Raw genomic sequence first — 24,202 nt, forward strand, 5'->3', positions numbered from 1 at the left:
GTTTCCAAATTCTGTATCAGGAGCGTCTCCCCTCAGCTTGACTGCTCTGCTTGCAAAAACTTGTTCAGGGCAGCTCTGGAGGTGGCACCAGTCATGGCCTGCCAACACGGGCAATAGTGCTACTGGTTAATTAAAATAATACTAGTATTTGAAAAGACTCTTCTTCCCCCCGGAAAACATGAATTTCTTCAATTTATCTGATTTTTAACAAAAGCAGACTGTATAGGGAATATAATTGTTAGAAAATCAACAGTCAGAAAATTATACTATTCATTTTTGCATAATTAACACCCATAAAAATGGAACCATTTTAAATGAGGTGTCAATAAATCAATCAATGGAGGTTTATTTATCAATGCAGGAACAGGACAGCATACAGCGGGGTTGTCGGCAGTGTCCGTGAGCTCGTTAAAACGGATAGAAGAGCAGAAGGACAGGAATTTATGGGGATTAGATTAACGAAAAAAATTAGGATACAATTTACAGATTGTGCGAGAGTAACACAAGGATAGGAGGTTATTTAGCGCTCTTCCTGTGTGCCCTGAGAGTGCAAGTGGTAGGGGGGGCGCCGGTGCACCTGTCAGTTCAAGGAGGTAATTACAGGCGTCCGCTGTGGTTGGCTGTTGAGCAGTCTTACTGCCTGAAGGAAGAAACTGTTACGAAGCCTGGTGGTCTTGGGCTGTATACTTCGGTACCGTTTTCCGTATGGTAGTAGAGGGAACAGGCGCACAGCTCACATGTCCCGGAACGGGCGTGTGGAATGTCGTCTTTGTCTTCACTGAGCTAGGACAAGGGATTAGACTGGATGCTGGGTGTGTTCAAATCTCACATTTTAAAAAAAAGTAAATGAAGTAGGCAGTGCGGGGGCCGTCCGTTCCCATGGGCTCAAAATCAGGTCTCTTCAATCAGTCATTGTTTTTGAGTTCTCTCTAAACGGACAACACCTTAAAAACATCCTTGGAAACCATGTTATAGATACAGTGGATATAAAAAGTCTACACACAATTATTGTTGTAGGTTTTTTAATTTCAATTATTTTCCCCTAATAATTATCTATGTGTCTCTCTCTTGAATTGTGTTGGTTGCAAGGTCACATTAAAGATGGAAAAATGTCTGACATAATTTATATTGATTTCTGGCTTTATATCACAAAAACCTGCAATTTCAATAAGAGTGTGGAGACGTTTCATATCCACTGTATCTAAGGCAATAATTAGTGTAATAAGTTATGAATGAGATGGAATGAAGTGTTGCAGACACAGCAATGCCCCAGGGCCTTGTCTCTTGATGCAGGCTTAATTTTTCCAGAGAGGTGGATGTTCATACATGTTCATTTTGTGTTGGTGATTCTCCAGCATGCTGTAGGTCCTGCAGTAATCTGGGGCAGAGTTGGCTGACAATTTAAAATCCTTGTATTAGATCCTGAACAATGTTCAGGACATTGTTTCGTCACGAGCAGAAGAACAGAGAAGCCTGACAGTTTTGGTCAATGATGTTGTGATCAAAAACATAATGGGGGTGGGTGCTGAGGATCTTATGCAAGACATACAAACCAAAAAGATGCATAAACGTTAAGCTGTAACCTGCAATGTGGAAGAATGGTGTTTTAAAAGAAAGCTTGCTTGCGCATTCAGTCACTAGACAGAGGATTTGTTCTCAATCCACTCAGATCTGAAATAACTAAAGTGTCAGGCAGACTTTTCTATGTTCTCCTCAAAATGGAAACTTTCTTCTGATGTCCTTTAGTGTTTATCGTGTTCGGGAGTCATGAAATTGTAATGACTACAAAGTAAAATTTCCTTTTCTGCACACTTCCCTTGCACTCAAAAAACTTTCATGCTATATTCTAAGAATAAACTTATAGCTCTGAAGCAAACTACAACAAAACCATTTAATAATGTGAAGTTTAATGAACCATGCCAAATACCAGTGGACATACAAGTGTTACTGTACAGATTAACACAGAAGAAAGCCTACAAAGCACCCAACTCTTTGTTAACAAAACACGAGCAGTGATCCTTTTAAAATGACGTCTAAGAAGCCGGACTCAGCCGCAGTAACTGTGTCTGAGAAAGCCTACTAGACTGCAATTGAAAAGAAAAATTACAAAAATATTTTAATTCACATCCCATCACGCACACTCTGAACGACAAAAAAAAGAGATTTACTTAAATCCAGTTCTCGATCATTGAAAAAGAGATATCTGCTTAACATCTTCCTCAAATTCGAAGACACGTCTAGAGCTGGATGTGCATAATATCCCACATTTGTACACCTTCAGTTCTTTTAACTTATCAAGCCGCAGCAATGAAGGAGTCATCAGCTTGTCGTCCTTGTGGCTAAAAAAGCAAGAAGACAAATCAACACAAAACACCGGCATTATTAACATGTTCTACGCCTATTTAGTACTTGAGAACAAAAAACACTCATTTTGTCCGGATACTGGGGATGGTTAGCATACGTGGCAATGAGCACTAAACACTCACGCGGAATCACATTTCACGGATGGATCTCCGAAACACATCGCAAACTCTCATAAAAAAATTCTGTTAGGCTAAAAAAAATGAACTTGTAAATGGGCTGGACAGGCAGATCTCTTAAATATGTGAATAGGTTTTTTAGAAAAAGCTAACAAATACAAATCTGAATTGTGCAGGAGACGTGGATTACTGCAGAGTTTCATTAACATGCTCTGAGACACGATAATGTATACATATCACATTCCCAAAATGCCCTTAAATAATTAAACATGAAATAATCCCACAACAACAAAGAAGCGCCAATAAGGCATATTTTAGATTAGTATACTGAAAGAACCAATTAACTCAGAGGTACATTTATCTAGATGACCACTGAGCACAATAACATTTAATTTCTCTAAATTACGTCTTATTTGTTAAATCGCATTTTGCTATGAAGAAGGCTTTTAAAAGGATGCTGGCTTCGGCGTGTGACGGCTCGACTCGGTGGATGATACGTTCAGGGGGCAAGGTATCAACACAAGGAAAAAGCAGGTAGAATTATGTTGTAGCAGGTACCTAAACAGATCAGGACTGTATTTTAAGACCTTGTTGTGAGCCTTTCTGAGCTCTGCGCAGGGGTTTAAGGTCATGCTGGGACAGATGGAAGATGATTCACAATGCAACCGATTCCATAAATAACAGCGAGCGGGCCTGGCTGTCATGGAGTAAAGTCGACCCCCCCTCCTCCCCCCTGGGGGGACCTTTTCATACCTTGACAAAAATGCGAGCGGGCAGGAAGCGGCGCAGCAGCTGGCTGGTGAACCCTGGGAAACGCACCAGGTTGATGTTGAGCAGGGGCAGGTTCTGGTACCCGGCCATCAGAGGGTAGAAGTTATACAGCATCTCCTGCTCGGCGCCCGGCAGGATCCGCAGGCGCACCTGGAGGCGACACCCCTGATTACACACTCTGTCCCCCACCCTGTGCCGCCAAGCGTCCGAGCCACCCAGGAAGTGCCCACAGCCCCCTCCAAGACTGACAGCATGAAGCAATTCCGTGTTCTTCCACACAACTGCCGTTAGGAAACCGATTTAGAAGAGCCCGAGACGCAAGAAGAAATCATTTCGTGGTTTTATAGGTGCTACATGACGAAGCACATCATGCCAATGCTGTTCTGCGTTGCAGAAATGACAGCTGTAAAAGTGGAATGAGGCGTCAAAGCTAAACTACATAAAACAGCAGTGAAACACTACACCTGACGAGGTTTTTTAAATAGCGTGTTTGCCAAGCTCTTAAAATGTTTAGGTTGCCATTTCTAAACCGGATAGCATTTTGCCACTCTCTTTCCCACCCCCAGCTGTGATAAAAGACGATTTTAAATTCATAACATCTTAGCCGTGCTCCTCGATTCGCGGCTACTATTTCCGTTTCAATTCCGAAGTGTGGACTGTACATCAGACACATGTAATAAAATGCTTTTTGAAGTATTTGAAAACATTTTTGTTGCATAAGATAAGATAAGATCTCTTTATTGGCCATATACAATTTCTTGTAGTAGGAATTTGTCTTTTTTCGCAGACCCCAGCTTGCTCTCCATGAGACACACAGACAGGGAGAGAAGCTGGGGGTCAGAGCGCAGGGTCAGCCATTTTATACGGCACCCCTGGAGCAGTTGGGGTCCAGGGCCTTGCTCAGGGGCCCAACGGAGTAGGATTCTTCTGCCGGCTGCGGGATTTGAACCGGCAACCTTCCAGTTACAGGTGCAGATCCTTAGCCACAGAGCCACCACTCCGCCCCCTATATATAAAATGTAGACACCACTAGCCGAGCAGTGACGAGGCCTAGGAGCATCTTAAAGGGGAGGTGACAAGAGCGGATTCAGGGCTTGCCGTCTGAGCGGCAGGCCGAGCCGCAGCAGGTGGCCGTGGACAGGACTCCGCGCTGCGAGGGCAGTCCTACCTGCTTGAGGCCGGAGAACATGAAGGCTTCGCTGGGCTCCACAGACATGTCCACCTCCTGCACCAGACTGGTGCGGTTCTGGATGTGGTATTTCACCGGCAGTGACTCCCGAACTCGTCCAAACGACGGCAGATCTTCGGATACAAAGAACATCGGATTCGCCAGCAGTGTTACATTTCAGAACAGGCGGCAAAACGGGACGGGTCTGTGCAAATTTCATTTTACTTCCTCGCGCATTAAATAAAGAAAAAAAACATAAGAAACAAAGGGCTAACTAACTAACCCTAACTTCTTCTGGGGGACTTGTACCCTTCTCCTGGGATTAACTTCTTTTACGGGCAATTTTATATCGTTTTGTTCCCTAATATGTGAAGGACTTCAATTAATATATTTAATTAGTTTATTCACACCCTACCACAGGTTAATTCTGAGCGAAGATAAATCGAGCATTCCTACATGTCAAGGTCCTATATAAAATGAATATCAGAATATTCCTGCATGATTCTGATGTCAGATCATACACCTAAGGCTGGCTTGAGAAGTCTCATTTTTTGTGAAAAGAACCTGTCAAAGGTTTGCATCTTGTCAGATTGCAAATATAGGCAAATATCCATTCAGTATGTGAACCTTTCGCAAATGCTTAACAGAGCTCAAACAGACTAACACCGACACTGAAATCAACAAACCACTGAGGCAGAAATTGTTAGACGTACAATAAATATATAAAAAGTAAAACGGTGCGTTTAAATGAAAGCATCCAACAAGATTAAAAGCTCGGTCAATGTGCACTTATGACCAGCAATTTGCTGTCTTACCTGCATGTACATACAGTGGAATGGTTTCTACAATAACATGAGGCAGAGTGATCACAGTTCTCACAACAGGTACATTTTCACCTGCAGATTTTCTGAAATACAAAAACAACACAATATGTACTGTATATACGAGGATCCAGTCCTGGGTACACATTCAGAAACCACAGTGAACCCAAACAACAATGACAAAAGCAAAATGATTTTTCAGCTTTCACTCCTGTTATTAGTGGTGACCAATTTCTAACAGAATGGATTAGGGAATGAAAAGCTACAGGGAGCACGGATAACTTGCATTAAAAAAATACCATATAAATAAAAAACTGGTGATACATATTTTTTTTCCTCCAAAAATAGCAATAATTACAACCCTGCAAACCCAGTTTACTTGGGTGTACCAATTGCATGTGACTTGACCAGTCCTCGATAATAAACTTACTGGATCCATATGGACCTCTCAGTACTTGCGATCTCTCTTGGTCTCAGTGCTACTCTGGTTACTGGAGTGAGACCTGGGTTTGAGATATCATTCCCTTGTATAGTGAATGATCATGCATTTGCATTTTAAAAAGATGATTGACATTACAACAATATACACAATCACAACCTGTAAAATCTCAATCACTCCACGTGTTTCAAAGTAGCTACGCAATCCAACTGATAGATACTGTATAAAATACTCTACATAACCCATCTACTTAGCAGTTACCCCTTAAATCTTTACACTGTACTCCCTTAAAGTCTCATGTATTCCTCAGTCAAATTACCCCCATAAAGCTTATTGACAGATATCCGGCAAAAACACACACAGCAACATTTGGCCGATGGCGGTCAGATCTACCAAGAAGAGAGCGCTGACCTTTTCCAGGCTATAACATAACGCCCTGACGCCACTCCACTTGTCTCATTGGCCACTGGGGGGCACTTCAGGCAGAAACACTCGCTGGCACACTCCCCGGTCTGCAGCACCACTGCAGGAACACCAGACAGAAACAGGCCTTCCCTGTCAGAAACACGACGTCCTGCTCCCGCACCAACAGCGTTTGGGGGCGCACAACGCGAGAGTCACAACGTGAGCACTGAGCTAAGGGCGATCAAACATGTTACTGAACTCCAAAGCACTTACTGAACAGCAGATAAATCTGTGGATTACGCGTATGCCTTAATGCATTTTTAAACGTTCTCCACTCTCATTTGTGAGCCGCATTTAGGCATTTAGATATTTAGAGCTTTTAATGTGACGCACAATACTCAAATGGGGGGTAAAAGCCAGAAGAGGTACGCTGATGTTGTATGTAACCTTGTATCAGTGTGTTCATTACTCTTTAAGTTCTGTGTAAGACACCTAACCTAATATTTTTGACCTGCCGTTACGGCTGGGTCCCATAAGCCAGCCACTTCCTGTGTGTCGGGGGGGGTAACGCAAGGAAAACGTCCCGAATTCCCAACAGACCTCGAGGAACGCAACCGCGATCCCTGTAAACCGCAACCGAGGCAGGATTTTACAGGGCTTTTCTCCGGCGGTTCGTTTCACGCGAACTGCTGTGGCTCAGCGCAGCAGCTGTGGCAGAACGCACCCTGTTCCAGCGGGGACTCCAGCTGACCCACGGCAGCCATGGGGGCGGCCAGCTGCAGCTCGCTGGTCACCAGGTGCAGGGGCCAAGGAGAGGCGCTGAGAACGTCGGCCATCAGGAGGAAGGGGATCTCCGCGTAGACGCGGTCCAAGTGCTCGAACTGGGAAAGCAAACACAGATCGACCGCTAGCGTGCTTTGCCATGGGTGCGCCTCTGCCTGCAAAAGCCACAGGGCCACAACAGCAAGCAGATTTAGAAAAGCACTGGCTCTAAATCAGAGGAAAAGACACGGGGAATGCTGCTGGCCGGCCGTGGTCCCCACGCAGTATGTACTGACCCCTGGGTAACTGAAGGCGATGCATTACACAACGCAAACAAGAACAATGCAAGAAGAACAAATTCTAAAGAAATTATATTCATTCACAGTAACAGACATGGGCAGCACTGTGGAACAAATAATTGTTGTTGTTCAAACATCCAATTGTTATATGGAAGCCAAGCTTTGATATGGGTTTTGAGAATACGCTACCAGCGCCAAAACAGGTAGCTTCTTTTGGAACTGCTTTTTATGTAATTTTAACATCAGCATGGCTCATGTCAATAAATTATTTTATTATTTTTTCCTAAAACACCCACTTACATCTTCTACACTTCTTCACAACACTGAAGAATACAGGGATCATTTTCAGTGCTGAATTGCACCTACCTTTGTGGAGACAAGCTTAATAGCAACTTCAAAAGGGACCACAGTTTCAACAGTCACAGTTTCATCCTAAAAATAAAAGGACAATCTTAAACATGGCGTGCATCATCTAAAAAGAGCATATCTTCAGAACCAAAGCACTGTAGCAAGAAATATTCCCACTAGAAGCTCTTTTGGATTCTTAAAAAAAAACAGAAATACAAATATGTGACAAAAACTTACTTTATGGCACTTGCAAACAATTTCTTTATCTTCAACTGTTGTGTGTACAGCATACGAAACATGGACTAGGAATATTCTTGATCCTATTGTACCACAGCGGATGTACAGTGGCTTCTCTATCTGTAATAAAAGCAGGACAAAGGGATTATACTTAACATGAAAGAAGCACAGCAAAACATAGTCTGATAATTTTGTTCTTCCCCATTTAACAACCAGATATAGTAGTTATATCAATTTTTCACTGTGAAGTCTGGATTATCTGGAAAAAACAGACAAACATCACCTATTGTTTGTGAATATACAGACAGTAAGAGTCACTCATTTACATTAAAGTATTTTCTGATTTAACTACAGGCTGTTCTAGGATTTTCAGCATTCTTCAGTCCCTCTCCAACAACTTTGAACATGTTTTTTTTCTTTCAACTGCAAGTAAGAGGCTACGTGTGTTACTGTACCTTCTGTCCTGGCTGCAAATCTCCAAGGGAGATATCAGGCAGCAAAGCAGGGTGGGAGTCATCACACATTTCAGAGCTGTTCAAGGTGACATGAGTCGTCTGCGAGAGGTTAGCATCCTGACCTAAACAGACACAGTTTGTCCATTTTTTGTCATTTAAATAAAACAATAATTGCAAAAAGACAGCTCGACTTACAGTTTCCTAAAGTTTTAAGACTTGCATTTGCGATGCTTTCTCTTTTTAACAAAGACCATAACCAATGAATGTCTTGGAATGAGACCAGAAGAGGGAGAGTTGTGTTGCCACTAACCTAGTCTTTTTAGGTGTTTTGCCAAGACTTCCAGTTAACAATTCTACGGAGAACTCAATTCATTGTGCAACGACAGTGCAGAGCTTCACACGAAGGCCCAGACTGACCTGGCTTGAGTCCAGCTGTCAGCTTGACGTCTTTGGCAACAGAGTCCTCTTGAGAGTGGATGATGACCACCATGCAGTACATCTCATTGTTCAAAGCCGGAGGTTCGTGACGGAGCTGCACAGAAATCCTTGGAACTCGGGAGATAATCCTTAAAAAACAGTGGGGATTGGATTTCGCACATGGTCACTCAAATAGGGATGAAATAGGGATGATTAAAGGTTAAAGGTTTATTTCAGAACATTTTACCTAAAAATGTGTGGTAATACTGAGAAACAGATAATTCCAGAAGAAGTACTATAAACATAATAATTATAGACATCTTTAGTGATAAAAAATGCTCTCAAGCACTTGTCTACATTCTTTCATTTCCATCATAAATATTACACCCAAGATAACCTGTCAAAATACAGTACAAAATATCAAAAGGAGTATATGGACATCATATTCTTTGTTAGAAAAATTATTCATTAAAACATTAAATGTCACATAAACAAATAGCAAAGTAAACTAAGGCCTCATTTCTGCAACTAGGCAGATACAGGATGCATTCTTCCTTGTCAGGAGTCAGGACACATGGTCAGTGAGCACTCACATGGTGCTGGCCTGTATAGAGATCGTGTCCCAGTCCAGCTGGTTGTCAGGGCGACGGGGCCTTCTCTTGAAGGAGCGGCTTGCCTGCAAAGCCTCATGGGAAGACGCTGCATCTCCGCCTCCCCCTCTCCAGTTTAGGAACACGCATCTTCCACTCTCACTGCCCAGCATCAGGTCAACAGCTGTAATCTGGCACACAGAGAAACCAATAGCCTAGGAATGAGCGGGCATCAAGTAAGTAACCTTTCACCATATAGCTATGCATTAATGGAAATAAACTGCAAAATACACCTGAAATAAAAACATAAAAAGGACATGTATGTTTCTCTAGTGCAACAACCAGGAAAGGCACTTACAAACCACTGATTATTGCTGTTAATAGAATTTAATTTAAAAAATAGAATGAACCGTCATATTACAAAATAATGCTTAGAAAAAGCAGTTTGGTCAGTGGTTCAAATCCACTGTGAGCACTGCTGTTGTACCCTTGTGCAAGACATGTGACCTGACCTGCTCTAGCAAAATAACCAGCTGTAAAAATGAGAAATGAGTGCAAATGTAAGTCTCTTTGGGGAAAAAGTATCAGCCCAATAAATCAGTAATTTTGCAATAAAATCTCTGGGCCCAGGGTGACTTGAGAAAAGTGTTACTCACTGATATTTATAAATCTTAACTCATAAATAATGGGATGACGATCATGATGAAAGAGAAAGAGACCAGCGATTATGAACAACCTCATCAAAAGCAATGAGAGATGAGGTCACGCCACTGCTTATCACTGTTAGATAAATCCACACTATATATTTGCCATAACAGCCGATACAGAAGAATCAGACCTTGCTTTCAAGATTCTTAGATGTGGTGGGAAGCGGTTACCTCGATCTTCTTCCCCACGTCTTCAGTCCTGGCCACAAATTTGAAGGAATATTTTCTTGTCTTCCCAGGGACCAGACACATGTTCTCTTGAGTGGAGGGTTCAAGGATGTCGTTTGACTGGCAGGATTCCTCGATGACACAATACTGGCTGTACTCCTGAAAGCAGAAAGGATCCGTTTATGAACTCATTTTTGATTCTTTCATAGATGGCTAAATCAGATGCAGAAGTAATGATAACCAGTTAAATGTAACATTACGGAGATGAACATATCTGATCCTTCTGAAAGCATTCTTCAGAGTCAATTATGTAAATCTCTCATACTGGGAAATGGGGTTTGGGAAGTGGAAAGAGATCTAATTTGAAATTATTTGACTTGCACTGGGTGACACCAATAAAAATATTTGTCAAAGTCATCCCATCTGAATAAATTCCCCTTTCCACCAGAGGAAGCAACAGAAAGCACCATTGGAAAATCTGTCACTAATGCAGGAACACACATGGTTAACATTAGCTTAAAGCTAATATAAAATATTAACTGAAATTCTTTTCCAGTTTATCAGGAGCAATGATCCTTTAGGAGCAATATTTCTGCTCAGGCAGAAGACAGTTGTTAGATCAAACGAAAGAGACTAAGAAACCAAATCACCTTATTACTTAAGCTGACACAGAGCTTGGAGAATCTGATCGGGTGAGGGCAGTCTGCCTTCAGGTAAACATGAAGCTGAACAGGAACATCCACGTGGAAGCTGGGAGACAAGAACTTGGCTTTGCACTGCACTGTAATTAGGATGAAAAGACCAGATATATTTCAGCCATACGATAGGTCTGATATATTTATTGCAGTTTAAAGAGAATAGAGTAGAGGGAACATTTTACACAGCTGTATGTTTAGCTATTTCCCTAAGTGTCAAGTCCTTCCGAACAAGGTTCAGGGTACATTTGTCACAATCAAATTTTGTTTTTATAATCACATTTGCCAGCACAGAAAAATAATAACCAACCAACCACTTTTGCACAGAATTAAAATAACGTGCTTTTCTGCTGCTCAAATGCTCCTATCTCACAGTCTAATGAGCCTGGGGGAAAGACGCTTTTATGCTTTTTAAAAGTTTCTTTGTTGTCCCATATCCTACAACCGCTTTGTGGGGCAGAGGGGCATCAAAGTCTCCCTGCTCACAATAGCTCTTTTTCTTATCAGGACGGCTTAAAACAGCCAGTCAGCCTAACCACCATTTTTCCGCATGGCTGGGAAGAGCCAGAGAGCCTGGCAAAAACTCAAAACAAACAGGAAACAGAATGCAAATTCCTTGGACTCCGAGATAAGGGGTTAGAATCAGTTCAAGGACCAGGGAGCAGTGAGGAAAAACTCCTCCTATGACACCACGCTGCCCCATGAAAGTAAACGATGCTCCCCTTGCAGTCAAGTTGAATACTACAGCTGAGTATAATACATAATATGTATAATATATAATGTATAATGAATAATACAACTTCAATGTCCTCCTGCTTTAACACGGAACACACTTAACACTGTATGTGACAGGCTGCTAGCAAAGCTGTATTATCACAGTACAGCATATAGACTCGTTAAGAACTAAAATTGTGGGACAGGCCTGTTTTACAGAGAAAACGTTTACCTGCACATAGTGGAGGATGATTTCTTGAAAGCGCCTATACAAAGATTAAACTGTGACCAAGTGAATTACCGAAAGGAACGTAGTCCTGCACTTCGATAGCCAATTCATTGCTGCCGGCAAGCGAGACGCGGCCGGCCCACAGGTCGTGTACAGCTCTCGCTGTGGCCTGGTCGCAGTCCGGCTCGGCCTCAGGGACTTCGTTCTGGGGCAAAAAGAAAGCAGGGCGAAATGTGGAGCCAACCTCGAATTGAATGAGATACGTTTTAAATCGAACTACACAAACATGAAAGGCTTTTTCAAAAACACATAAGTGTCTCTGGTCCGTATTACCTACAGACGGATGAAAAAGAAAAATTCTGGCATTTCGGACAATTACAGAGGCAGATTTTCAGGCGTTTTCAGAGGCAAGTGGAACACTACCATGAGGCCGCCCATGTGGAATTTTCTCATCGAGATTCTCACCGAATCCGAGCCTGAAGGCTTCTCTTAAAAACGAGCGGCTGAACTACCAAGCTCACCATCAACACTTTGATTAAATTCTTCTCAATCCTGGACTTCTGATCGTCTCGCAGAGTGGAAGCTGGAGCTTGAATTAAGGCTGCAAAACTGCGAACACAAGAAACACTCCCCAATTTTCCACCCATTCAAGCCTCACTAAGCCATAATAAGCCCTTGATAATGCCAGTAGAAAGAACAAGAACGGTAACCAGTAGTTTTTTCATTCTTTACAGATATCCTTTAGAATAGCCTTTATAGAAACACACGGTAGAGCTGCATGAGAGCTTGGACCTGCCCCACCCGTTTCTCGTATGATGGGACGAAGGATAACCCCTGCCTTGCACTTATGGTTGAAGTGAAGCCAGTGTCTGGTGTGTCTTGTAATCAATAGAAGCGATCGGCCCGGCGTGGCGACCGCAGGGGCCAGGGGAAGTGCGGCAGTGCAGGCCGCTCCGCGTCCCTTCCCGCGGGAGCCAGGGCCAAGGCCCGGGAAGCCTGCGCTCCCGCTCGCCCTGCTGGGAAGGATACCCCTGCCGATGAGCTCCAGCGCGTACGTGATGTAGTCCTTCACCTGGCCCATCAGGTAGGAGCACCTGAGCGCCGTGGAGAGGATGGAGGTGAGCAGGGTCCACCAGCGCTCCATGCGGTAGTCACACGTCACGTAGTCCAGCAGCCTGCGGGGCGAGAGTCAGGCGCTCAGGGGGCTCTTGGGCTCCGGGCAAGCACAGCGCCGGCCGGTCACACCGCCACCATCAACACAACACGAACAAGGCACGCGCCCGCTCACAGCCGAGCGCGGACAGCAGCAGAGCATGATGCTGAGTGGAAGGCGGTGGGCTCGGACGCCAGGAGGGGGGGGGGGGGGGTGCCACTGTGGCCCCCTTTGAGCTTTGTTTAAAACACACTTCTGTAAAATGCAAGATGCTCTGGATAAAAGTGTTAGCCAGAAGAAAAAAAAACACATACAGAAAGTGAACGCAATGGCCAGAATTCCCAATCTGTAACTATGAGTAGCAAATCGTGAGTCTTCTTCCTGACCAATTCGGTAAAGTCTGCTACCCAGAGACAAAAATCCACTTACTTTAATGCTTTAGTGTAGTCCTTTGCATGATAATATTGTTCACCCATCTGCACCACTGCAAAACATTTATAAACGATAAAGCATTTGTCCATCTTTTACAAAGGGTAAAAAAAAGTTGTACAGTATTTTGTACAAGTTTTTTCATAAGGTGATAAACTTACTCAGGTGGCTCTTCATCCTTGGGCACTTGTACTTCTTGAACTGAGCCACAGCATTGCTTAAGAGAGCAATGATGAGTTCCTGAAACACATCAGCAGGAAATCACAAAGGCACAGTGGGCCAACATGTCTTTGGGTTTTCAATCAGTGGAAGAAACGGACAAACATATCTGATACTTTTCATGAGAAAAAGCCAAGGTTGAGGGTACTATGAGCTGACTCCTGCTTCTAGTGACAAAGCACTGAGTCATCAAACTCATCTTCCAGTCTGGCGGTAAGTTTTATACCTGGAGATTGTGCAGGTGTGCAAAATAAAGTTAATTTGGGATGGTCTTTTGAAGTGATTAATGCCTTTGGCGTCAAATATCTATAGCTACACGTCTCAATTTTAGATATGTCTGCTAATTTAAGAGAAAGATGGAATCACAGCCTACGTTTCACACCAGTTAACTCATTAGACATCTTCGGTATCACTTGTTAGAATGAGTACTTCAGTAACTGTATACTTCATGGCAAATAAGACATATTTAACAGACTATTACACTCCATTCACTGCTGGAGAAGGAAGGAGGTAATATGTGTGCCTGTAACTGCATCAGTCCGATACTGCCATCTGCATTGCCCTAAGATAAAAAACAGATGACTCGAGGTGCATTTGACTTGCTGCTTAAATACCTCACATTGCTCTGGTTTTAGAAATATACTAACCGAGTGAAGAACTCCTCTCTCTCGCCTCTGGAGAGCCAGGATCCCTACTTTTTCCTTCTCAGGATCCGGGGGATCAATACCTGCAAATGTAAGGTTTAAAATATAAAAAAAAAAAATGTGACTATGCCAAAAACAGAAGTTTCTAGACATTTAGACTCTTGACTTTTCTTTATAGATATATGTTAATTTAGAGGCTTACGCTTTTAAAAACAAATCGAGGAATCTGCTATGTTTTATATATATATTTATATATATAAAGTATAGAAATGCCAATTGTTTCAAGACCAGGCTATCTGTCAGCCCTTCTTCATGTGACAGGCTGGGAGCTCTGCAGTACCCAATGGGAGGAGTGTGGTGTCTCTCACTGACGGGACTGCAATGGCAGGTTCTCTCTCTTATGGAAGTGAGCACTAGATGACTATCCCCAACCATAGCCTACTCTGCCACGTGAGTGACGCTGCTTGGGGAATCCAGGTCACAGAAGGTTAGTGACACTACACAGAAAGCAGTCCGGAGCCACAAAACACCAAGAGCTGTCTTTTAGCTTGAAAACTTAAAATGGCCCTGAGATGAATAATTAATTTCCTCAATTAAGGCGACACCTAGTGGAACATGAGAGATAAAAGATCTTTTATTCTAATGCAGCTAAAGCCACCGTACTGGTCCATTTTATAGAGTTCCAAGTACCTTTTTATGTTTTTTTTAGAAAACATTAATTATTTAATCACTGTTCAGGCTTTAACTAAGCTAACTGTGTTTTCTTATATATTGCTCAACAATGATAAACAGCTTCACAGTGAAGTTTTACATATCCTCAAACCTTCACTCACTTTGGTGTCCCTGTCTCCAGGGTCTCTGTCCGTAGAAATCGAGAGTTCCAGTGGGAGTCTCTAGCGGATCAGGGCCGGTGGAATTTGCAGAACCCTAAAAACATCGGAATCTCAGCCTATAACAAAGGTGGTATCTTTAGTCCTGGAGAGCCAGGGCTACATGTGTCACCGTTAAAATAATTTGTAACATCTGGGAACAACTTCATTTTAAACTCAAGAGCAGGAATTTTTGTTCGCCGGAGTACAGATCAGTGACCTGCAGGACTGGGATGGCCACCTCTTCTCTGTAATCAAAGTCAACAAGTGCTCTTTGGCAAGCAATTACATCACAACTTCATATTACTGTACTTCGTTATCAAGTTTGCAGAGCTGCAGTGGTAAATCAGTGTTTAGGGAGACTGGTTTTCTTAATGCTTATATGTGATGCATCCAGGCTCTGCACCGATCTGAGCAGCAGCTCATTTTAATTGTTACATTTCAGTGCCTAGTCTTCCTGAATGAATCCGTACTGATGAGATGTGAAACGCACCTGTAAAATAACTGAAATACAAGGTTTCTAATTTCCCGAAAGTCAGATGTGAGATGCTATGCAATCGTTTGGGCAAAGCTTGGCCCTGGCACTTGATATCGCTGTCTCAGCTTTTTGTATTGCTACAGCAGATTCGAGTTACAATGACTGACCTTGTCTAGGCTCTGGTATCTCACACAGGCTGGGGAACGTGGGCCACATACCTCCTGAGGGCAGAGCTGGCTGGCCAGCTGTTTGCGCTCCTGTGCATAGCAGGCTGCCTGCTGGTAGTAAAACCCCGGGTTTTGAGTCTGGATGGCTGTCAAACCCAGCTTAATAGCTTCATCAAACAGGTCGCCAAAGGACTGAAACCTAAAAGAGCCAAATCAACAGCTGAAACGAGCGCAATAATCAATTTATTAGCCATATACAATTTCTTGTATTAGGATCTCGTCTTTTTTCGCAGATCCCAACTTGCTCTCCACGAGACACACAGACAGGGAGAGAGAAGCTTGGGGTCAGAGCGCAGGGTCAGCCATTTATACGGCACCCCTGGAGCAGCTGGGGTGAAGGGCCTTGCGCAGGGGCCCAACGGAGTAGGATTCCTCTGCCGGCCGCGGGATACACACCAGCAACCTTCCAGCCAGAGGCGCAGATCCTGAGCCACAGTGCCACCGCTCCACCCTATCTGATAGGGCGGAGTAACACCTATCTGATCCTGCCTACCAGCCACACTGTGGTTTTATAAAACTTTAGTGGCTGATTCGTTGTCCAAAGCAGAGGGGATAAGGACAATTACTTTTTTGGAAATCCTTTTTGAAATTTTTTAATTGATTTTGCCTTCATCTTTTCTACATCATCAAAACCTCCAATCCGTAGTTTTAGCTTACCATCCAAGTACTATAATTTTAACGTTCATCAGATGGTGTAAAATGATGGTTAGGGATGTTTTACATAACACATTCAATTATTCTAAATGTTAAATGGATACATAAAGAATACTTATCATTTTGTCACCCTCAATATGCGAGATATATTTTACCTGTATATTCTGTAGTTCTGTCATATTCACTGTTACTTAAGCACCTTCCTATTGCACTACAGTTGTTGTGTTACCTGCATTTTAAAGTGCACTGGGGTGAAAATTCCCTCGCACTTTTCACTAGATATAATGCATCACTCATCCACAGACTGATCTGTCCTTTACCAGTTGTTTAGTGTCTATGAATATACATTGTACTTCCACATCAGATGCATGAGAAAATGTCGAGACATGAAACTGAGCTATGCAGGATTAAAGTTGATCATAAAGTTATACATCCATGTTGTGAAACAGAGGAACGTTGTACAATAGTTCTGAGCAGAACAACAAACGTATTTTTAAGTTCTGATTTTTTTTGAAAATGTAATTTTCAATGAGGAATAACACAAAGTAGGTGGTAAATAGGTCAATCGACAAAAAAGAAAACCATGCATTAAGCCAATTATTCCAGTTCAAGGGATGGCACATTAGTTACTTGCTGTACAGTGGAATCCTGGAGCAGGAAACAAAATAATATCATTTTCACTGCCTGTAACTTTCTTCTTTTTAAGGTGCAACTGCGTCTACTGAAAGGGAACTCGAATTTCTCCTGGGTTCCCTGAGCACACGGGGAGGGATTTTTATTAAGCCGAGCAGTGGCATTCATTTCACTTCCGGGTCGCTCTGCAGCGCTTCCACACTGAGGAAAAGCCTTACTGTTTGGACATCCAGGCAGCGTGCTCGAAGGCCAGCTCGGCGCTGCCTATCTTCTTCTTACACAGGTCGATGTGCTTCCTGAACTGCGCGATGGCATCCAGGGGAGTATTGTGCTGGAAACACAGCCGGCATATCTGACGAAGCAGAACCAGAAAAGATCAGAACCGGTCCTTATGAAAACAAAATGTGTGTATTTTAGCCAAAAAATGTGTGTATTTTAGCCTCTTTCAGGGGAAGTACAAGGCAACACCATTAACCGACTTCTCCTTTCACGCACCTTGTAGTTGATAAATCCGGCCATGGTCTTGATCTCCAGCATGTTGGTCTCATGGGCTCTCAGTTCGTGCACGAGGTTGTAAGCAGTCCTGTAATACCTATTTCATACACAGCAGAGAAGACATGGTCAGACAGCGGACGCAGGGTGGCCAGTTCTAGTCTCACACCATCCAGTCACCCTTAAATCATCAACACAGAAAACACACGGGACACGTATGAGTCTTGATCAATTTAGAAGCTCATCGATTAAGTCAGCAATGGTTTACTGTGGTCTGCGAGAGCTACATGATATCGGCATTTTCACTACAGATAACCTTTAAACGGTTTAAAGGGAGAAATCGCTGGACACGCAGAGCCAGATGAACTGTGGCTCTTCAGGCCCAGAGGTGGCCACCGCTGAGCAAGAACATTATTCATTATTAGTCATATTATCTTACTTCTACTTTCATTCACATCGCAATAGGATAAAGAATCAGAAATTACTTAAAAACTGTTTTTAAAAAGGCAGCAAAGGTGTCTTTCACTTATAATATTTCTATTTCTCAATCAGAAACATATTTCGTTATGTAATACACTTCTTTTCTGCACTACATGTTTTTCAGAAATATTAACAAAAGTTCTTCTTAATGTGAATTAAAGTTTGAGGTGTGGCACAATGTATTTCTCACAAATTAACATAAACAGCAACTTTGCCAGGCCTTTAACAAACCTAGTAAATAGCTAGAATCTCAATAAAGAGAGCCTTACTTCAGAGCATTTTGTGTGTCCTGCTTCAATTCACTGAAGAACGCTGTCTTAAACTGATGTCTCACAAACAAAAGCTGCAACAAATGAGGGATAAATCACTTATAACACTTATTTAAACTGATTTAATAATTACATAAAGAAAAGGGCATCTTGAACATCAATAATGCTATTATAATTGGTTAAAACAAAAAAAAACAAGACTAGAAGAATGCAGTTTACTAACATCTGCATATGAAATAAAAAGTAAAATTCAAACTTTTGTTTTCAAGAGCACATCATACCTCATTACTGACTTGCAATTTCTGACCAGTAACAAGATAAACCACCCATTCGTGTAGCTCACCTGATGGGTTGTTTTGTTCAGAAATTCTTTATGAGATTTCACCCTCCTTATTTCTGTGTAGTAATAGGTCTGAGCATGCTCATAGAAGGCGTTCTCCAACCTGCAGAGACACAAGCCACCAGCAGTAAGCCACATTCAATGCCTTCCACCGGTGCCACCAAGCTCGAGCGCTCCGCACAGTACTGGGTAATTGTCCACCGGCTGAACTGTTGAGCTGAGCTAAACCCAACTGGTGCAACTGCAGTGTTAAAAACCTATCCAATGCTGGATCATTAGTAAGCAGGTCAGGTGACAGTGTTACCAACTTCCATCGCTGCCTTACTTTAGTCAACGGACAAGAGAAACAAGAGGAGGAATCTGGTAGCATTACAACTTAGGATAAAAAAGGAAAGGTTGATGACGAATGAGAGGAGCCGTCCAGCCTATCAGGCTTTGGGAGTTAGTAGTTCATTGGTCCAAGGATCTCAACCAACTGTTTCTTAAAGGATGCCAAAGTATCAGCTTCAAATAGATGGCTGAGTTGCTTGTTGCAGACTCCCACACCCCTTTGGGAAAAGAAGTGCCTCCTATTTTCCACCTCCATTTTATTTGGACAGATTCAGGCATTCAAGCAAAGCTGGAATCTTGAGAATTCCAAACGAAAAGGGGACAATTCGAAGGTTCAGATGTTAAAATGAATAACAATGAGCTGAGAAAGGGTCGTGCCGCCAAAAATAAAGCAAGCAAGAGTACTAAACACATTGTCACCGGCAATGTATTTTGTGTTTCGCAGTGCAGTTTTGCACAAGATGTGAACTGGTGCTCTAGTGAAGGACTGTTTCTCTCCTGCTGGCCATCAGCTCAACGTGGGTCCGCCAGTGAAAAGGGGGTCTCATAGAAAAGATTAAGGCTCTAACCCACCTGCTCCTCACTAATTACAAACAAAACGAAAGCCTTCGGAGACAAATAGCGTAATGCCAAATGCGGGGGCTTGTTATCTGCGATTGGCTGATGTTAGGATGAAATAGAAACGTAGATATTTACTGTGCTCACATCAAAGACTGAAGAGATTTCAAGTTGCAGCTTTCTCACCTGATAATGTATCCCACCAGGTGATCGGTGTGCGGAAGCACAAAGAGGGATTTTCCTGAAAGGTCACAGGCGTTGCACAGAGCTGCGGCTCTCTCCGAAGCGATCAAGTCTTCTCCTACAGATGCCAACACACAGGGAGACAATCCAGAATGGATGCCTAGGCTGAAAGACTAGTCAAGGAGAATCTTTCCAACAACAGCCAGGTCCTCTAGACTTCACTTATCACTCCTTGCCTTCCCTCTGCAAACGATGGCATCTCTAGTACCGCATAGATTATTGAAATAAAAAATTCCCGGTATGGGGGATGCAGAAATGACAAAGCAAGACGGGATAAAGAAAAAACGGATGACAAAAAAAGTGCAAATACTTCATTGTCATTGTTTTGGAATCACATCTCTCCTTTCACCCTAAAACACATTATGCTTTTAATCGTACAAACAGGTGAAACTGTTTTTGATGAGCACATATTTAATTAATGTACCTAAAATATTACCAATGGTAGGCACTAACACAAAAAAAAGATGGCATTTAATTAAAAAAATTCAAAAAGAAAATTATGATGCCATCTGTAGCCAATCCAAATGAAACTGCTGTTCTTTCTAACACCAGATGATCTTGTTTCTCTCCCAGATCTGTTTATTTCACCAGATTGTAGTTCACCTAGAAGCGATACCTTAATTCAACACAGCTTGCAACCTGTCAAGAACACCTTTAAAATATGTATATCAAAATTAAAAAAAAACAAACAAGGAAACCAAAAGACACTGCGATTACCTGGGGGAAGAGGTGTTTTCTTCTGAATTAAAACAACTGCCACCTTTGTGTTCCTTCCTTGTAAACTAGTCCTAAAAAAATTAGAAATGTGACTAGAATGAGAGACTGTGTGTCAAAAACATTTGTTTTAAAATGTCAATAGTAAACTGCACTACTAGATTCCATCTTCACACACAGAAACCAGACAAAAAAAAAAAACCTACATACTAGATGCCAGACCGGAGAGATGTTATTCTTTTTTTATTTTAAGACTCTCAATGTCGGTGTACGTACCTCACAATTTCCACTCTGGTCGCACACTCTGACTGCTTCTCCTTCCACTGAACCTCGTCCCAGTCCAGCTCATAGAACACCACGACCAGAGCAGGCACCAGATTCAAGTGCTTGTTCATCCAGCCCGTTTTGAGGATTCCCTTGGGAATGTACCACTCGTAGGAGGTCCTCTGAAATCACAAAGTAATGGAGGAATACAAACAAGCTAAATAAAAACTGTGAGGAGGCTTTAAAAACAGCCCAACAACTGCAATACAGGAATTGTCTGATCCATGGAGGTTACAGAACATGGATGCAGACTGTAAACATACTCATTGACAGAAATGACCTTCTTCTGCAGGCTCTGACTAAGCATCTCCGAGCCTGGCAGTGTGTGCCATGTCGTTTTCAGAAATGAAAAGACTTAAAGCACTATGGTGTCCATGTACCACATTGCGTCACCCCAAAACGATCAAGCACGTCGCACAGAACACCTTGTTTAAAACAAGAGAAAACACTGAAAAATAAAAAGGTTCAAATTTTGGATGAATATTGCCACAGTGAATGGAACGGCATTTTTGATTGTACTTCGTCAGAGCTGTAGTTTACTACTTGGTTGCTGACCTGACGCACGAGATAAAGGGACAGCAACACCAATTAACATCAGGGCTATTGCATGAGCTCCATGTACACTAGTTAAAACAGAGTATAGAAAAAAGCAGCATGCTAGCTGATAACATTCCCAAAACACAGAGACCTCATGTTAAAGTAGACAGCACTTCCTCTGATTAGTCATATGGACTTTATGTATAAACCCTTCATTTGGAGCCAAAAACTAAAAGCAGACCTTGCTACTTTGATTTTTTTTTTACACTCTCAGCGGTGAACCCTCTATTTGTTGTTTTGGCAAGGCAAAGTCTCACCTGACAGTGCAAAGTAAAGAATTTTTGATAAACAGCAAAGAACTGGGCATTGATTTTTTTTGCTTTGCAAAAGAGACACTACAAGCTTCTCTCAGTGACCTGTTTCTGGACTAAACGCATCTACACATCTACTGCTACATCTGTTCTCTTTCTTTTTCTTTTTCCCCGTTTACAACCACTTTTTGTGCAATATATGCCAGGGACCTGTGCAATACATTTATATTTATATCTATAGTTACATCTATATTTATATTCATATGTGTGATACGATTTTCTGTGTACTGTACTGTTCTAGTTTGTTCTTGTGTGTCCGGACTGTGAGTAACTCTTGTATTGTATTGTATGTATTGTACTATTATTATATAATTCGTTACACTGTGGCTGTGTTGTGTGTGTTAAGCTGCTGTTGCACTGCAATTTCCCTCACGGGATCAATAAAGTATCTATCTATCTTTCTTATAGTGCAACTCAATAACTGTGTATAACTGAGAATTAATCCACTGAGCCATAGTTTTATTCCAAAATCTGTTTAACATGTCTACCAGCAGAGTAAAGCCTTAGAACAAAGCTGTTGATAGTTTCTCACCCTTTCATAGCACAGATTAAATAGTCAAACTATCTTCTTTTCTAAGTTGACATTTAAACGGTAAAAAAAGGATCTCATCACAGTCTTAGTGAAGATAGCCCTCAGCACTGCCCAACCAACACAAGCCCAGCTAGACAACCAGAAAGAAACCAGGTGACTGCTTGAACCGCACTCAGATCTGGGCAATATGGCTACATAACCAAAACACCTCCTACAATCAGCACACTGTGTTGAGAAACAAATGACATTAGAATTCCTTCTATTCCTTCTGCTGGGACTGTGAAATTTAATAAGTCAGCTACAGTTCATCTCAGCGTTCCAGCTCTTACTTGTTAGTTTCTGCTGTGCTAAAAAAGGCAGGCCAATTAAACTGTAAATTCTGACTGGGGGTTTAAGTGAACATAGGCAGACACTCCTTCAGTTTACTCGTTCCAAACAAAAAATACTCCAAACACAAATAAAAGAAGTCTGTCCTGATGTGGATGTGCACAAAGCTGACTCTCTTGGTGTTGGCTAGGTAGGTGTCTAGGCTGCTCCTTATCCCAGGAATAATGAGACATGAGGAAAACAAAGCCAGAGCTGGTATTTCAAAAGCAAATCTTACCTTGGTCCTGCATTTTGGGTACTCATGGTCCCCAGGCAGTACTTTAAAAGAAATGGGAACTCGGTCAGCCCTTCTGTTGGCACAGAAAGCATCCCAGATCGCCCTGTGGACAGCGTTGTACACCACGTCCAGTCCCGTCAGGGCCACAAAGGCCATAGGGCGGCAGCACAGCTCCGGGGGCAGATCCCATTGTGGGGCACTCATCTTCCCTGGGCCAGGAGCAGGAGCTGAAGAAGAAACATCCGTCACTCCAAACAGACTTCCAGGCAGAGGGTTAGCCCTGCAGGTATCTACAGCTCTCGGCTCCTGGGCTCGAGTCTGGATGCCAGGGGGTGTTCTCAATGCACTTTACTGGCGAGAGTAGGTATTTTCCCTGGTTATGGACTGACGTATGTGGTGCCCCCTGAGCCCCCCACACACAGCGGCAAGCTGAAGGTTTGGCAAAAACGCCGTTCAGCCGGAAACAGGGTGAGGAAGCTAAAGAGAAAGACCGCTCATAATAGGTCTGTCAGCTGAGGTTGCTGGTACACAAAACACCTGACAAGAAGAGTACTTCTGCAACTCGGGACTAGGTTAGAAACAAGCAGACCCAAAGCCTGAACAAAGTAAAATGATGGATTAAGGCATCGGCTTTCGCTGGCAGGAAGAACACGCACACTCCACACAGAGAGAACCCCAATCCAGCATCGAACAGGGGCTCCGAGGCTTCGAGGATGCAGCGTCAAACTGCCCGTCATTTTTGTTAATAATTAATTTGGGGGGGAAAAAAAGTGTTGTCATCATATCTGCTTCCTGCGACTCTCCGAACCCCAGAATTATAACGAAAAACAGGGCGGCAAGGTTTACAGAGTGTTATGCTGTATTAAGATCCGCTTTGTATCAAACCAGATTTGACAGAACAGGTAGAATCAAGTTTCATTTTCAACCCTCCCGATTCCTTAAGTACTACGATCGCTTCGTCTGCGGGGCATTTTCAATAATGTGCATCAAACCGTTCAAAGGTACTGTCACCTTCAGTGCCAACTTCACGAACCCTTCCTTCACCGTGTTGAGACTGACGGACGCCGTCACCTCATCTCTCAACAACACCGTCCACAGCTGCTCGACCCAGGAAACTGAAACGGCAAACGCGTTGATTGACAGCGCTACGGACCAATCAGAGAGGCACAGTCTGGAGATGGGCAGCGACCGACACCAGTTACCAACGGCAACGAAAGGGGCCGTAAGTGGATGCCGAATTATCGTCACGTAACTGTTATTGTCGTAAACAAGGCGTGGCGAAGAATTTAAAGATTAAATACCGTAATGGTCTAAAGCTCTGATGGCAAAAACTGTTTCGTTCCCTTTACACATACATGTCCAAATACCATAACTAATAATAACAATGGGAGCAGCAG

General features: G+C 42.7%; 1 protein-coding gene across 2 annotated transcripts; it reads right to left on the bottom strand.

Moving 5' to 3' along the window:
* Window positions 1–1,890: 1,890 nt before the first annotated feature.
* trappc11 (trafficking protein particle complex subunit 11) lies at window positions 1,891–23,943 on the bottom strand. 2 transcript variants are annotated; one of them, XM_088914758.1, is made up of 30 exons: window positions 23,817–23,943; window positions 22,806–23,032; window positions 20,714–20,883; window positions 20,441–20,511; window positions 19,667–19,781; window positions 18,596–18,695; window positions 18,253–18,326; window positions 17,507–17,603; window positions 17,230–17,363; window positions 15,716–15,863; window positions 14,984–15,077; window positions 14,154–14,233; window positions 13,449–13,527; window positions 13,288–13,342; window positions 12,735–12,880; window positions 12,227–12,288; window positions 11,778–11,910; window positions 10,718–10,848; window positions 10,071–10,226; window positions 9,196–9,383; window positions 8,603–8,751; window positions 8,186–8,307; window positions 7,731–7,850; window positions 7,512–7,577; window positions 6,809–6,965; window positions 6,091–6,202; window positions 5,235–5,326; window positions 4,420–4,553; window positions 3,234–3,401; window positions 1,891–2,339 (listed from the first exon to the last, which is right to left on the bottom strand). In XM_088914758.1, exons 2-30 carry the CDS (start codon window positions 23,007–23,009, stop codon window positions 2,295–2,297), a joined length of 3,402 nt encoding a protein of 1,133 aa, XP_088770884.1. In that variant the 5' UTR covers window positions 23,010–23,032; window positions 23,817–23,943; the 3' UTR covers window positions 1,891–2,294. The 2 variants fall into 2 exon arrangements, 1 of the variants encoding a protein (XP_088770884.1); XR_016091006.1 differs by lacking the exon at window positions 6,091–6,202 and having other exon boundaries at window positions 23,817–23,941.
* Between the last annotated feature and the right edge of the window lie 259 nt (window positions 23,944–24,202).

The sequence above is a fragment of the Atractosteus spatula genome, chromosome 1 (genome assembly GCF_055471065.1).
Source record: "Atractosteus spatula isolate fAtrSpa1 chromosome 1, fAtrSpa1.hap1, whole genome shotgun sequence".
Lineage (NCBI taxonomy): Eukaryota > Metazoa > Chordata > Actinopteri > Semionotiformes > Lepisosteidae > Atractosteus > Atractosteus spatula.